The sequence below is a fragment of the Hyperolius riggenbachi genome, chromosome 1 (genome assembly GCF_040937935.1).
Source record: "Hyperolius riggenbachi isolate aHypRig1 chromosome 1, aHypRig1.pri, whole genome shotgun sequence".
Classification (NCBI taxonomy): domain Eukaryota; kingdom Metazoa; phylum Chordata; class Amphibia; order Anura; family Hyperoliidae; genus Hyperolius; species Hyperolius riggenbachi.
In genome coordinates, this window is record NC_090646.1 from 611,037,813 (window position 1) to 611,052,076 (window position 14,264).

The 14,264-nt window shown below is 47.7% G+C and overlaps 1 protein-coding gene across 1 annotated transcript in view; it reads left to right on the forward strand.

Annotated features, from left to right (window-relative positions):
• The first annotated feature begins 1,462 nt into the window (after positions 1–1,462).
• PIK3R1 (phosphoinositide-3-kinase regulatory subunit 1) overlaps positions 1,463–14,264 on the forward strand; it is a 111,053-nt gene continuing 98,251 nt past the window's right edge. The window contains exon 1 of the mRNA XM_068250050.1: positions 1,463–2,012. Coding sequence (XP_068106151.1) covers positions 1,679–2,012 — 334 coding nt within the window. The 5' untranslated portion in view covers positions 1,463–1,678. The remainder of the gene's footprint in view (positions 2,013–14,264) is intronic.

The window sequence follows — 14,264 nt, forward strand, 5'->3', positions numbered from 1 at the left end:
GTTTCCTCCGCCATGTTTGACAGTGGGGATGGTGTTCTTTGGGTTGAAGGCTTCTCCTTTTTTACGCCAAATGAAGGAAACATCATTGTGACCAAACAATTCAATTTTTGATTCATCTGACCATAACACAGAAGACCAGAAGTTTTCTTCTTTGTCCAGATGATTTTTGCAAAGGCCAACCAAAGCTTTTGTGTTCCTTATCTGGAGAAGTGGCGTCCTCCTTGGTCTGCATCCGTGGAACCCAGCAGTGTGCAGTATCCGTGGGATTGTCTGCCTTGAGACATTGCCACCAGCAGAGCCCAGATTCACCAGGATGGCATTGGTGGTGATCCTTGGATTCTTTTTCACCTCTCTCACTACCCTCCTGGCCAGCACAGGTGTCACTTTTGGCTTCCGACCACAGCCACTGAGATTTTCCACAATGCGGAACATCTTGTATTTTTTAATAATATTTTTCACTGTAGCCACTGGAACTTGAAAACATTTAGAAATGGCCTTTCCTGACTTGTGAACAGCCACAATGCACAGCCGCAGGTCACTGATTTTCTTTGTCTTAGCCATTTTCCACAAACCAACTGCACAGAGCGGCTGTTTTCCAAATGTTGATTTGATTAAAACAGCTGTTCCCAATTAATCAGGGTAATTAGGATACTTTACAACAGCTTGGACTATTTGGAATGTTATAGAACTTTGGATTTTCCCACAGACTGTTTGTGAAGGGTATGAATAATTTTGGACTGGACACTTTTTGTTTAAATGTAAATAAAAGCCGAGAAAGTTTTTTTTCCCCCCCACAATAATGCCTCTTTTACATTGTCTTATTAACTTCCTGTCAAATAAAATTACTTACTGGTTGAATAAAAGTAACTAAGTCAAAATGTGCCAGGGGTATGAATAATTATGGGCAGCACTGCATGTATGCATGTATAGATGGCTATGAGGGTATGTAAAGATAGGTTTGTATGCATCTATGGATGGGTATTTATGAATGTTACAGATAGGTCTGTATGTATAGATTGCATTGCAGAGCACTGACACTCCCCAACCTTCCCTGAGCATGTCCTGCAGCCGCCTAACCTCTGCCTGCCCCCCAATACTATCCATCCTTCCACCTTCACCCTCCATCCTAGAGAAGAGCTCCCAGCAGCAGCATTGCCCTCTATGCACTGCATGAGAGGCGAGCCTTCTCTGACAGACGTGCCACAAGCCTGTCCGCTCACAAGCTGAGCTGGACTCGCACAGGGAGGTTTGTTCTGAAATCTTCCCCAGCAGTTTCACACGCACATGGCAACAAGCCCGGCTGCCCATTAAAAAGATGGCCCCCCTTGGCCCCGCCCACGCAGCGGCGTACGACCTGCCCGCAGCCTATCCGGAGACGCTATCGGACGGCTGAGTGACAGCTGCGGACAGGCTGGACGCGTTGGGAATCTGCGCATGCGCAGTAGGCCAGCTCAGCGCCTGTGCCCTTCCCCTCCCTCCCGTGCCTGGCTGCATCTGGCTCGCCTTGTGCTGCGAGTCTCTCCCAGGCAGCGGCTCGCGTGTCGGCGGGACAGGGAGGCAGGAAGGCAGGCAGAGACATGACAGCTAGCTGCGGTGCCTCCGACTCCAGGCAGTCCCCGGGCACTGTGTGATCTGCGGCGTTCTCTCTATTGCACGGAGCGGTCCCAGAAGCAGCAGCATGAGCGCGGAGGGATATCAGTACCGGGCCCTGTACCCCTACAAGAAGGAGCGGGACGAGGACATCGACCTGCGGGTGGGCGACACCCTCACCGTCAACCGCGGCACCCTGGTGGCCCTGGGCTGCGGGGAGGGCAGCGAGGCTAGACCCGAGCAGATCGGATGGCTCAACGGCTATAACGAGGACACGGGCGAGAGGGGCGACTTCCCCGGCACCTACGTGGAGTACATCGGCCGGAAGAAGATCAGCCCTCCGACACCCAAACCCCGGCCCCCGAGACCCCTTCCTGTGGCCCCCGGGACGGCCCGAGCAGAGGCGGGGGCAGAGGCGCAGGGTGAGTGTCTGCAGCGCTTCCGATCGCCGGTGCCTGAATCTGTGCATACTGGTGTGCCCGGCACTCTGCTCTCTCTGCACCCCGGGCTTTTGTTGCACCCTGATCTGTTCTGCACTCTTGTCTGTGTGCACCGAGCTTCTTCCTGCTCTCTGTCTCTCTTTGCACTCGTTCCCCTGCACTCTTGTCTCTTCATTCACTTCCCTGCACTCTTGTCTCTCTCTGCACTCCCATGCACCTTTCTCTCTCTGCAATCACTTTTGTCTCTGCATGCACTTCACTGCATGCTTCTCTCTCTTCTCTCTGTGCACCCCCTGCACTCTTCTCTCTGTGCACCCCCTGCACTCTTCTCTCTGTGCACCCCCTGCACTCTTCTCTCTGTGCACCCCCTGCACTCTTCTCTCTGTGCACCCCCTGCACTCTTCTCTCTGTGCACCCCCTGCACTCTTCTCTCTGTGCACCCCCTGCACTCTTCTCTCTGTGCACCCCCTGCACTCTTCTCTCTGTGCACCCCCTGCACTCTTCTCTCTGTGCACCCCCTGCACTCTTCTCTCTGTGCACCCCCTGCACTCTTCTCTCTGTGCACCCCCTGCACTCTTCTCTCTCTCTCTCTCTCTCTCTCTCTCTTTTCTCTGTGCACCCCCTGCACTCTTCTCTCTCTCTCCTCTCTGTGCACCCCCTGCACTCTTTTCTCTCTCTCTCTTCTCTCTGTGCACCCCCTGCACTCTTTTCTCTCTCTCTCTCTTCTCTCTGTGCACCCCCTGCACTCTTTTCTCTCTCTCTTCTCTCTGTGCACCCCCTGCACTCTTTTCTCTCTCTCTCTCTCTCCTCTCTGTGCACCCCCTGCACTCTCTCTCTCTCTCTCTCTCTCTCTCTCTTCTCTCTGTGCACCCCCTGCACTCTTCTCTCTCTCTCTCTCTTCTCTCTGTGCACCCCCTGCACTCTTCTCTCTCTCTTCTCTCTGTGCACCCCATGCACTCTTCTCTCTCCTCTCTGTGCACCCCCTGCACTCTCTCTCTCTCTCTCTCTCTCTCTTCTCTCTGTGCACCCCCTGCACTCTCTCTTCTCTCTGTGCACCCCCTGCACTCTTCTCTCTCTTTCTCTCTCTCCCTTCTCTCTGTGCACCCCCTGCACTCTTCTCTCTCTCTTCTCTCTGTGCACCCCCTGCACTCCTCTCTCTCTCTTCTCTCTGTGCACCCCCTGCACTCTTCTCTCTCTCTCCTCTCTGTGCACCCCCTGCACTCTTCTCTCTCTCTCTCTCTCTCTCTCTCTTCTCTCTGTGCACCCCCTGCACCCTTCTCTCTCTCTCTCTTCTCTCTGTGCACCCCCTGCACTCTCTCTCTCTCTCTCTCTCTCCTCTCTGTGCACCCCCTGCACTCTCTCTCTCTCTCTCTTCTCTCTGTGCACCCCCTGCACACTCTCTCTCTCTTCTCTCTGTGCACCCCCTGCACTCTTCTCTCTCTCTTTCTCTTTCTCTCTCTCTCTTCTCTCTGTGCACCCCCTGCACTCTTCTCTCTCTCTCTCTCCCCCTTCTCTCTGTGCACCCCCTGCACTCCTCTCTCTCTCTCTCTCTCTCTCTCTCTTCTCTCTGTGCACCCCCTGCACTCTTCTCTCTCTTCTCTCTGTGCACCCCCTGCACTCTTCTCTCTCTCTCTTCTCTCTGTGCACCCCCTGCACTCTTCTCTCTCTCTCTTCTCTCTGTGCACCCCCTGCACTCTTCTCTCTCTCTCTCTTCTCTCTCTGTGCACCCCCTGCACTCTTCTCTCTCTGTGCACCCCCTGCACTCTTCTCTCTCTCTCTCTCTTCTCTCTGTGCACCCCCTGCACTCTTCTCTCTCTCTTCTCTCTGTGCACCCCCTGCACTCTTTTCTCTCTCTCTCTCTCTCCTCTCTGTGCACCCCCTGCACTCTTCTCTCTCTCTCTTCTCTCTGTGCACCCCCTGCACTCTTCTCTCTCTCTTCTCTCTGTGCACCCCCTGCACTCTTCTCTCTCTTCTCTCTGTGCACCCCCTGCACTCTTCTCTCTGTGCACCCCCCCTGCACTCTTCTCTCTCCTCTCTGTGCACCCCCCCTGCACTCTTCTCTCTCTCTCTCTCTTCTCTCTGTGCACCCCCTGCACTCTTCTCTCTCTCTCTTCTCTCTGTGCACCCCCTGCACTCTTCTCTCTCTCTCTCTCTCTCTCCTCTCTCTGTGCACCCCCTGCACTCTTCTCTCTCTCTCTCTCTCTCTCTCTCTTCTCTCTCTGTGCACCCCCTGCACTCTTCTCTCTCTCTCTCTCTCTCTCTTCTCTCTGTGCACCCCCCCTGCACTCTTCTCTCTCTTCTCTCTGTGCACCCCCTGCACTCTTTCTCTCTCTCTCTCTCTCTCTCTCTCTCTCTCTCTCTCTCTCTCTCTCTCTCTCTCTCTCTCTCCTCTCTGTGCACCCCCTGCACTCTTCTCTCTCTCTCTTCTCTCTGTGCACCCCCTGCACTCTTCTCTCTCTCTTCTCTCTGTGCACCCCCTGCACTCTTCTCTCTGTGCACCCCCCCTGCACTCTTCTCTCTCCTCTCTGTGCACCCCCCCTGCACTCTTCTCTCTCTCTTCTCTCTGTGCACCCCCCCCTGCACTCTTCTCTCTGTGCACCCCCCCCTGCACTCTTCTCTCTCCTCTCTGTGCACCCCCCTGCACTCTTCTCTCTCTTCTCTCTCCTCTCTGTGCACCCCCCCTGCACTCTTCTCTCTGTGCACCCCCCCCCTGCACTCTTCTCTCTGTGCACCCCCTGCACTCTTCTCTCTGTGCACCCCCTGCACTCTTCTCTCTGTGCACCCCCTGCACTCTTCTCTCTGTGCACCCCCTGCACTCTTCTCTCTGTGCACCCCCTGCACTCTTCTCTCTGTGCACCCCCTGCACTCTTCTCTCTGTGCATCCCCCTGCACTCTTCTCTCTGTGCATCCCCCTGCACTCTTCTCTCTGTGCATCCCCCTGCACTCTTCTCTCTGTGCATCCCCCTGCACTCTTCTCTCTGTGCACCCCCCTGCACTCTTCTCTCTGTGCACCCCCCTGCACTCTTCTCTCTCTTTCTCTCTCTCTCTCTCTCTCTCTTTCTGTGCACCCCCCTGCACTCTTCTCTTTCTCTCTCTCTCTCTCTCTCTGTGCACCCCCTGCACTCTTCTCTCTCTCTGCACCCCCCCCCCAATCCCAATGGCTTCTCTCTGCACCCCCCTACACTCTCTTCTCTCTTTGCACCCACTTTCCAGCATTTCCAACTCTCTTCCCTGCACTCTTGTTTCTCTCTCTCTCTCTCTACACTCTCTCTCTCTCTACACACTCTCTCTCTCTACACTCTCTCTCTCTCTACACTCTCTCTCTCTCCACCCACTTCCCTGCACTCTTTTTTTCTCTATGCACTTCATCTTGATTTCTGCAGCTCTGCACAGACTTTTGCATGCTTTGCTCGTAGGAATTTGAGATTTGGATTTTCCGGTTCACATGCGATGTCTTTGCTGCGCCACTTGATGCTTATGATGCAGAAATGAGAAGATTTCTGCCAATAGGGTCCATCTCCCCAGCTTTAGATCGCTGTTCTTAGACCAGCTTTAAATATTTTGTTTCGTGTATCATCTGATGTTCCATTTCAGGTACCTTTTATTAGAACTATATATGCTTGTGATGTGCACTTTGCTCGCTGTGGAATACGACATATGGTCCCATCATGTCTGCTCTCTACTTCGCTTAATGTAGGGAATTTTCACACAGCGGTTGAACCCCATGGGGTGGTCTTCTGAAGAAGATATGGAGTGAAACTGTTCTCTTCGAGCATTCAGTGATGCACTGGGTTTTTCTTTTCCTTGGAACAGTAGAAAGTTCTATTTACAAGGGTGGATGTTTGAAGAGCACGTTGCTAGACTGCACTGCAGACCTCTGGTAGATCCTTACAGGTCAGCCAAGAGGTACCTCCTTATGGGCTATGCTTTTTAGCTGCAGAGAGCTGAAAGATGTACGGATTGCTTGTGAGCAAAGTGTGGATGAGTTCTAAATAACATACCAATGTCCCCTCGGCTGCAGTCTGTAGATTTACAGGTAATTCTATGCTGGGTTATCTGGTTCCTTCTGGGATTGGTCTGCTGATGGCTATACATGCTTGCTGCTGTATGGTGATTCTTATAGGACCGATTCCTTGGCTTTGTATTACAGAGGCTGAGGCATATCAATCCCTGCCATGCACTGAGGAGGACCAACCGTCCGAAACAGGCTGTCTGCATGTTGGGGTTGATGTGGCTCTGTAAATTTTATAAGCTATAGGCTTGGTATACACCCAGCAGTTCTGGATCTGGATGTAAGCCTGGCTTCAGGGGGCATAAAGGTAAAATTTGCATATTGGGTAGTGATGCATTGTAGGAGACCACAGTTGCTCACTTAAAGATGTATTATTCCAAATGCCTTCTGTTTTAAGAAGACAAACTACACTGAGTTGGCTTTTTAGTAGGAGGGCTTTTTGGTCTCTTTTAGTCCCCTATATTTTTCCTAGTAGTTTTTGGTCACCCCGAGCTGCTTGGGTCTTCTATTGAGAGGCTGGCAAAAATCTGAAAACCTGTGTGTAGTGCTCATAGTGGTGTGCTGATGGCTCTCAATTCTGTGTTTATAGAAACATTATACAGGGGACATCATTTTAGCCACAATGTTTACAAACACTGTAGAATGTCCCCTGCTTCTGGGGCGATTGCTCAATGACTATATCAGTGGCACATCTCTGGTTACAAAAAGGAGCAAACTTGACTATTGCTGCTAATAGCATTGACACCTGGCCTGTTGGGTAAGTCCTGGTCTGCTCTCCCAGCATGTTGTTTGGTTGAGACTAGGTTATCTCTTGTGAATTGTCTGATGATTTTTCGTTTGTCTATCTGATAGTTAAATATGCAAAGTGTGGTTTGTGACACCTGTCTAGCAGATTTCATGCAAGCAATATTTTACAGAGCTTTGTTCTAGGCATTCTTGCACCCAAGTCAACTGTGGAGCTTAGGAATGTGCTGGTTTTGCACAAAGAAGGGATAGTTCCTGTAGCTGGCTATTGATTTTTCTCTTCCTCTTCCCTGTGCTGCATGGAGAGCTTGCAGGCTTTGTGTAGGAGACAATGGGCAAGGGGGCTCTCTCCTGCTATCAGCTGCATTTAGACAGCGTGGGTAGCAGTGACATTGTTTTTGTGAGAATCATTCTAGTTTCAAAAATGTGGATTGCTTGTAGATAATTTCATTTCCCTGCTGCAATGATATCATGAATTGTAGGGGTAGTACTGATAATAAATAGAACATTAGAAACAAAGAAGAGTCTCGTATTTTTGTTTTCAGTGATATAGCTTTTTGTATAACATTGCATCATTCTGTCATATTTGCAGTTTACAAACCACGCTCTGTATTTTAAAGCAGACCTGAACTCAGAACTTCCTCTTTGCTCTAAAAGATGCGCAATAGCATAATAATCTTTAAAGAAAAACATTTCTTTGTTACAGCTGATACAAATCCTACAATAAATCTGCACTGCTTCTTCTTGCTTCCATGGAAGCAGAAATATTGTTAACATCCTGTGCTTTCAAATTATCTTATCTGTCATGGCAGTCAGCTGACACGGGGATAGATCAAATTACCACTTGTGATTAGACACAAATGAGGTGGAATTTGACAGGTTAAACTATCTAAATACATACATAGTGCATTTCTCTGTTTTTCCTTCTGTCCTGTGCAAGAGTTAAAGTCCACTTTAAGCTATAAAACAGAGCAGAGCTAATGACCCTTTGAACTTCCCTGCAGTAAAACTTTATCTCAACGGTCACTCACTGTTTCTTGGCTGTTTATGTGCTTCAGAAAACAGGATTGTATGGTCAATAGCTCAGAGAAGCTCTTTTGCATAGGTAACTGAAGTTTAACTCTTCCTGTACTGGAAAACATTATGAGAGTCTTTTCTTTGCTACTTATGTTCTATTTCCTAGTTGTACTACAGATACAGTTTATTATCTCACAAGTTTATTTTCGCTTCAGCTTTGCTCTAAATTTTAGCCACCAGCAGTCCTGATCATAAAAATATAAGCTGCCATTACTGGTATTTATAAGACGGTAATCCTAAATTTATAGTTAGTGAAATCCAGCTGCCTAAATGAAACTTGCATGCCTTTGCTGTATTGAGAGGAACAGCTTGACTTGGCCTGCTTTCAGGAGAAAAGGGGCTCGCTTAGGGGACTGGGTCACATGTTGCTTTCAGTAGATTCATGCTATCCTTCCAAGAATGCATTGTATCTTCACGTTACTGACCACTGATGTAGCTTTTAGGTTCTAAACGATTATTCTGTTTCCTTCTTATTCTAAATAAGCTGAAAGTTTTTCTTGCAGTATTGCAAGTATATATTATATAATTTAACGACCACCTAACGCGCAGCGGCAGGTCGTAAGTGGTTTTACATGGAAACGGCCGCTCGTACGAACGGCCGTTCCATGTCAGCTCACGGAGGGTATCTCCATGAACATCCTGCGAATCTCCGATCGCGGCTCGCAGGCGAAATGTAAACACGCGGGGAAGAAATCCCCTGTGTTTACATTGTATGGCCCTGCTGTCGCAGCAGCGCCGTAAAGGAGATCGGCTGAAGCCTATCAGAGGCGGTACCGGACGGACCGCCGTCCTGTACTGCCCATACAGAGGAGGAAAACAGGTGAAGGAGAGGGAGGGGGCATAGCCCTGCGGAGGGGGGCTTTGAGGAGCCCCCCCCGCTACCCACAAACAGGCGGCGGCGATCAGACACCCACAGCAGGACATCCCCCTAGTGGGGATAAAAAGGGGGGGGGGAAGTCTGATCGCCCTGCCTGCAACACGATCTGTGCTGTGGGCTGCAGAGCTCACGCAGCAGATAACAGAAAAAACACGCGGTCCTTAAGTGGTTAAAGTGGACCTGAACTCTTGCACATGACAGAAGGAAAACACAGAGAAATGTACCCTGTGTGTGTTTAGAGAGTTTAGCCTGTCTAATTCCCCTCGCCTGTGTCTAATCACAAGTGCAATTTGATCTCTCAGCTATGTCAGCTGACTGCCCCCTCAGAGCAGCTAATTTGTAAACACAGGATATTAATATGTCTGCTTCCATTAACGCAGGAAGTAGACAAACTGCAGATTTATTGCAGGATTTATATTACCGTAGCTGTAGCAGAGAACTGTTTTTTTCTTTAAAAGTTATTATGCAGTTGCTTATCTTTTAGAGCAGAGAGGAAATTTAGAATTCAGGTCTGCTTTAAGCTATCAGCTCTCTTGTAATATTGTTGCTTTATGCAGTATACAGTTTGGCAGCGACTTGCATCTCATTATTTTATATAGATCTTTTAATTTGCCTGGATTTATGATGCGGGTGTGTTAACATTGCTGACTTTCGCAGCCAACGTATAATCAGCAATGCGTGGTTCGTTTGTGATGCAGTTACACCCAGGGCTGTGGAGTCGGAGTCGGGGCAAATTTGGGCACCCGGAGTCGGAGTTGGAGTCGGAGTCATGGTTTCATAAACTGAGGAGTCGGAGTCTGGTGATTTTTGTACAAAATCCACAGCCCGGTTAAGTATTACACTAAGGAGTCGGAGCCATTTTGGTTACCCGGAGTTGGAGTTGGAGTCGGAGTCGTGGTTTCATAAACTGAGGAGTTGGAGTAGGAAGATTTTTGTACCGACTCCACAGCCCTGGTTACACCTATAAAATTGTGACTAGTTTTGTTTCTAACTTGCACAGAATTCTGTGCTTTTTATTGGTTGATAACGGAAAAGGTTAAGTGCAGAATTATGTGCAGCTCGTTGGCTCTTAAGCAAAGTTGCTTTTTGACCTAAAACTGCCATCTGCTGGTTTGAAACAAACGAAAAGTCTGGAATATGCTGCTGCAGTTTCTGCTGTTTAGCTTGTGTGGTTTCTTAGTGAGAAGCTCTGTTCAGTTATATTAAGCTTATATACTAATAGATCTCCTGCCGACGTGTTTGGATAGTGGTTCATACCAAATAGATTTTCTGTCCTGTTTTCGTATCATCTGAGAATACCAAATCAACAAATACACATGTACAATGGCTTTTCCTTCCAATCTCTTGTTGATGTTGAGTTTCCTGCTACTGTCACAGCATCGATCAGTCGTTTGCATGTATACAACCTGTCGATATTTACTGCCAAATCAACAACCAAAAAATTATAGCACTGGAAATTTCCAAATGAATTCACTGCTGATCAATGGACATGCAATCCGATCAATGTAGAAGTAAATATTTGCTTGCGTGTACAAGTGTAAACATTCTTAAAGCGTAAGCGTGTGTAAACATTAAACATTCTTAAAGCGTACATGAGATTGGGCCAAATAAAAAAATGTATACATACCTAGGGCTTCCTCCAGCCTGATCGCTCCCTCGTCGTTCAAAGTCACCGCTTGACTCGTCCGCAACTGGTCCCGCTTGAGCGGATGCAACGGAGCATGGTAAGCGCATCTGCCAAACAGATGCACTCTGTCCATTTTGCATCCACTCCACGTACGCCCATCTGAATCGGTCGCCACCCACGTGTCCTGCTGCCACTCGGTCCCTCTGTACTCAGCCTGAAGGTCAGCAGAAGCATGGGGATTTCCATAGGATGCAATAGACCAATTCTCCCTAGCAACAGGGAGAATTTTCATTGGTAGTTATGATGATGAGTGCATATTTATTGCGCACACACGAGTCGGGGCTGTACGAGGAAGTGTTAAAGACCTAGAAGAATGAGCAGCTTCCACCCGGCACAGACCCGCTCGGTACACACCATACAATTTTCTCTTAGATTTACCTGCCAGATAGCTTTTTTCCATGTTGTAGGTAAATCTAACAGACGAATCTAACAGAAAATTGTATGGTGTGTAGCTAGCAGAATATCAGGTATCCAGAGCCATCCGAGTGAAGTTGCTAGTTTGTAAGGGCTCGGCAATTTGACCAGTTCGGTATCAGATTTCTACCAAAGTTTGATTGTTTGCTGCAGGACTGTGGAGTCGGAATGGAGTCAGTGGTTTCAGTAAACTGAGGAGTTGGATGATTTTTTTTTTTGAACCAAATCCATAGCCTTTGTAAAAATTAGACTGAGGAGTCGGAACAATTTTGGGTACCTGGAGTCGGTTTAATAAACTGAGGAGACGGATGATTTTTGTACCGACTCCACAGCCCTGGTGGAGTTGGAGTCGAGGATTCGGAGCAAGTTTTGGTTACCGGAGTCCGAGGCTTCATAAACTCATCGGATGATTTTTTTTTTGTACCCATTCCATGGCCCTGCAAGGGCAGTGGAGTCAGAGTTGGAGCAATTTTGGGTACCTGGAGTCGGTGGTTTCATAAACTGTGTCCGAGTTGGATGATTTTTGTACCGACTCCACCGCCCTGGGTTTCTTGACTCATTTGTTACCTTTACCTGCCAACCTTTCCTATGCATCCTATTTTTAAACAGAAGGCTTTTGAAAATGTAACATCTGCACAATGAGAAATAAGATCCATATGGCATCTCTAGGACAGATCGTAAAATGTGCAAATCATGTATTTGTGCCCTTGAAAGATTTTTCACTTGCATCCACACTGTGGTAATAAAGTGACTTTCAGCTTGGTACGGAACTTTAAAGAGACTCTGTAACAAAAGTTTCATCCTTATTTCTTCTATCCTATACGTTCCTATATCTGTTCTGATGTGGTCTGGATTACTGCAGCCTTTCCTAGTTGCACAGTGGCTGTGTTATCTGTTATATAATCTAATCCTCTTTCTTCTGACAGCTTTGTTGGGCTCAGGCTGGAATGTGCTGTTCTGCTTGTAATAGGATAGAAGCTATACACACCCTCTCCAGGCCCCCTGCATGCTCTGTATGAGTCAGACTCAGCCACTCTCAGCCTATTACAAGCTTTTAGCAGCCATGTCTTTTGTTTGTAAACAATACCTAAAACTGGCAGTTACAAGCCAGGATTGCAGCAGGGAGTGGCAGAAACAGCACAGATGGGCCCAGGAGAACATAATGAATAGAATGGTATGCTTTTTATTGTAAGAATTTTAGAGTACAGATTCTCTTTAAGGACACCAGAAGTGAGAGGGATATGGAGGCCGCCTTATTTATTTCCTTTGAAGTAATACCAGTTACCTGGTTATCCTGCTGAACCTTTGCCTCTAATAATTTTAGCCACAGACCCTGAACAAGCATGCAGATTAGATGTTTCTAATATCTGGGGAGAACACTGATGGTGTTACAACCGTTACAATTTGTCTGTATTTAACGGAAACCAGAGATCAACACTTTGGCACAAAATAAAAATATCCCCCAATAGATTTTACAAAATTAAATACTATACCTGGTATTTTCGCCGCTCTCGTGTGCCCTTTTTGTGTGTTTTTTTTATTTTATACTAACTCCATGCAAAACACAGTTCATCAGAAAAGACTATTTAGTGGGCTGTGTGCAAAATGAAATCACCATTTCTAAAAAACAAACAAACAAAAAACAACTTTTTTTTTCAATATACCCTTACATTAGCAGCTCCTCCCATCTCATCACAGCTCTCTGTGATGCTGCAAGTATACAGAAAGGACAAAGCAGAGCCAGAAGGGGGGGGGGGGGGGGGCAGGCTCAGGGTTGAAAAGACTTCAGAGAAGACCTACTCAGCTATAATGATTCCTGAGCAAAGCCAGACTGAATGCTCAGTCAGGGATTTTATCAGGGCTGATAACAACAAGCAGGCTGAGCAGTGTAGGTGTTTTCTCTAATGTTCCCACTGATATATATGGTAAAATACATAAGGGTGCTTCGTCTCTGGTTCACTTTAAATTGCGCCCAAATTGCACTGGCAGATGGAGGACTGATCTGCTCGGCAAGCGCCGTTCAGCCGTCTGCCTGAAAGTGGCTTAACTATGGCAGCCTCCATATACTTCTCGCTTCAGGTTTCATAGCAATTCTCAAACCACATAACTGACACTGGAAGCATTTGTATGACAGTGACCTTAGCGAGGCATTCCCTCCCCAGGCAGTTCACACAGCCTACGGTTCATTTTCCTGAAGTTAATTTGTTACCTCTTAATATGCCACTGACTCAGCCTGCATCCTGGCAGTAATGAAGCCATGCGATCTTCCCTTCTTAAACACTGATTACTTGCCTTGCTAAACCCCGGATGAGCTCTTAACAGGCGCTAATGAGGATAAGGAGTGATAGGACAGGTGTTTAATTGCTTACCGCATCCTTAATCCATTTGGACATTAAAGTTTTAATCACCAGTCACTTGTGCGTCTGCGAAGGTCTTTATCGCCCGTACGCTTTTCAGGTGGATGACAAAGGCTCACCTCTGCAGGCCAGTCACAGCATGCACGATCTCGCCCGGATTTTACTTGATGAAGTCTTGATTTCTGGCACTTTGCTAATCCCCGTTCAGACTATGATATCATACTTGGCAAACAAGACATTATTAAATACCTGTTTGGTTAGGCCAGTGAACCGGGGCTTAAAAAGTCACAGTAAAGTTAATGTCAACATAAATTGAACATTCATTGATCATGGTGTATTATAAATGTGTACCTGCTGCCTTGTAGGTTGCAGTGTGCTATACCTTCACAAAGGAAGGGGTAAAGTACACTAGAAGGGTCAGTTTCTACTATGGAGGCGTGCATCTTGCAGGAGGCGTGCATCTTGCAGGAGGCGTGCATCTTGCAGGAGGCGTGCATCTTGCAGGAGGCGTGCATCTTGCAGGAGGCGTGCATCTTGCAGGAGGCGTGCATCTTGCAGGAGGCGTGCATCTTGCAGGAGGCGTGCATCTTGCAGGAGGCGTGCAGGCACTTGCAGTGAAGGGAGTGCGCATTTGAATCCCTGTAGCCGTGACATGCACGGCTTTAGGGATTCGGATGTAGGTTGTGGTAAACTGCAGCATGCTGTCCAAACCTCACCGGTGTGGTAAAAATAAATGCAACTTTGTCAGAATTTGCAACCTCTACCATTCTTCTCTTATGGGGTGCAGATTCTGACAAGTTGCATAAAATGCTCCGTGTAGTGAAAATATTTGCAACTTCCTCAGTTTGCTACCTCTACCATTCCGCCACCTCACATGAACATTCCAACCTTTCTGTCTAGCGGTAACCTGCCCTATCCTGTGCCTAAAACTACCTTCCACCCATACCTAACCTACCCTACCCTGTGCCTAAAAAAACCCCTTACCCATCCTCTGCCTAAAGCCGGATCAACACTATAAGTGCTTTTCTGAGCACTTTGCGATTGATTAGCGCTTTTCAAAAATGTC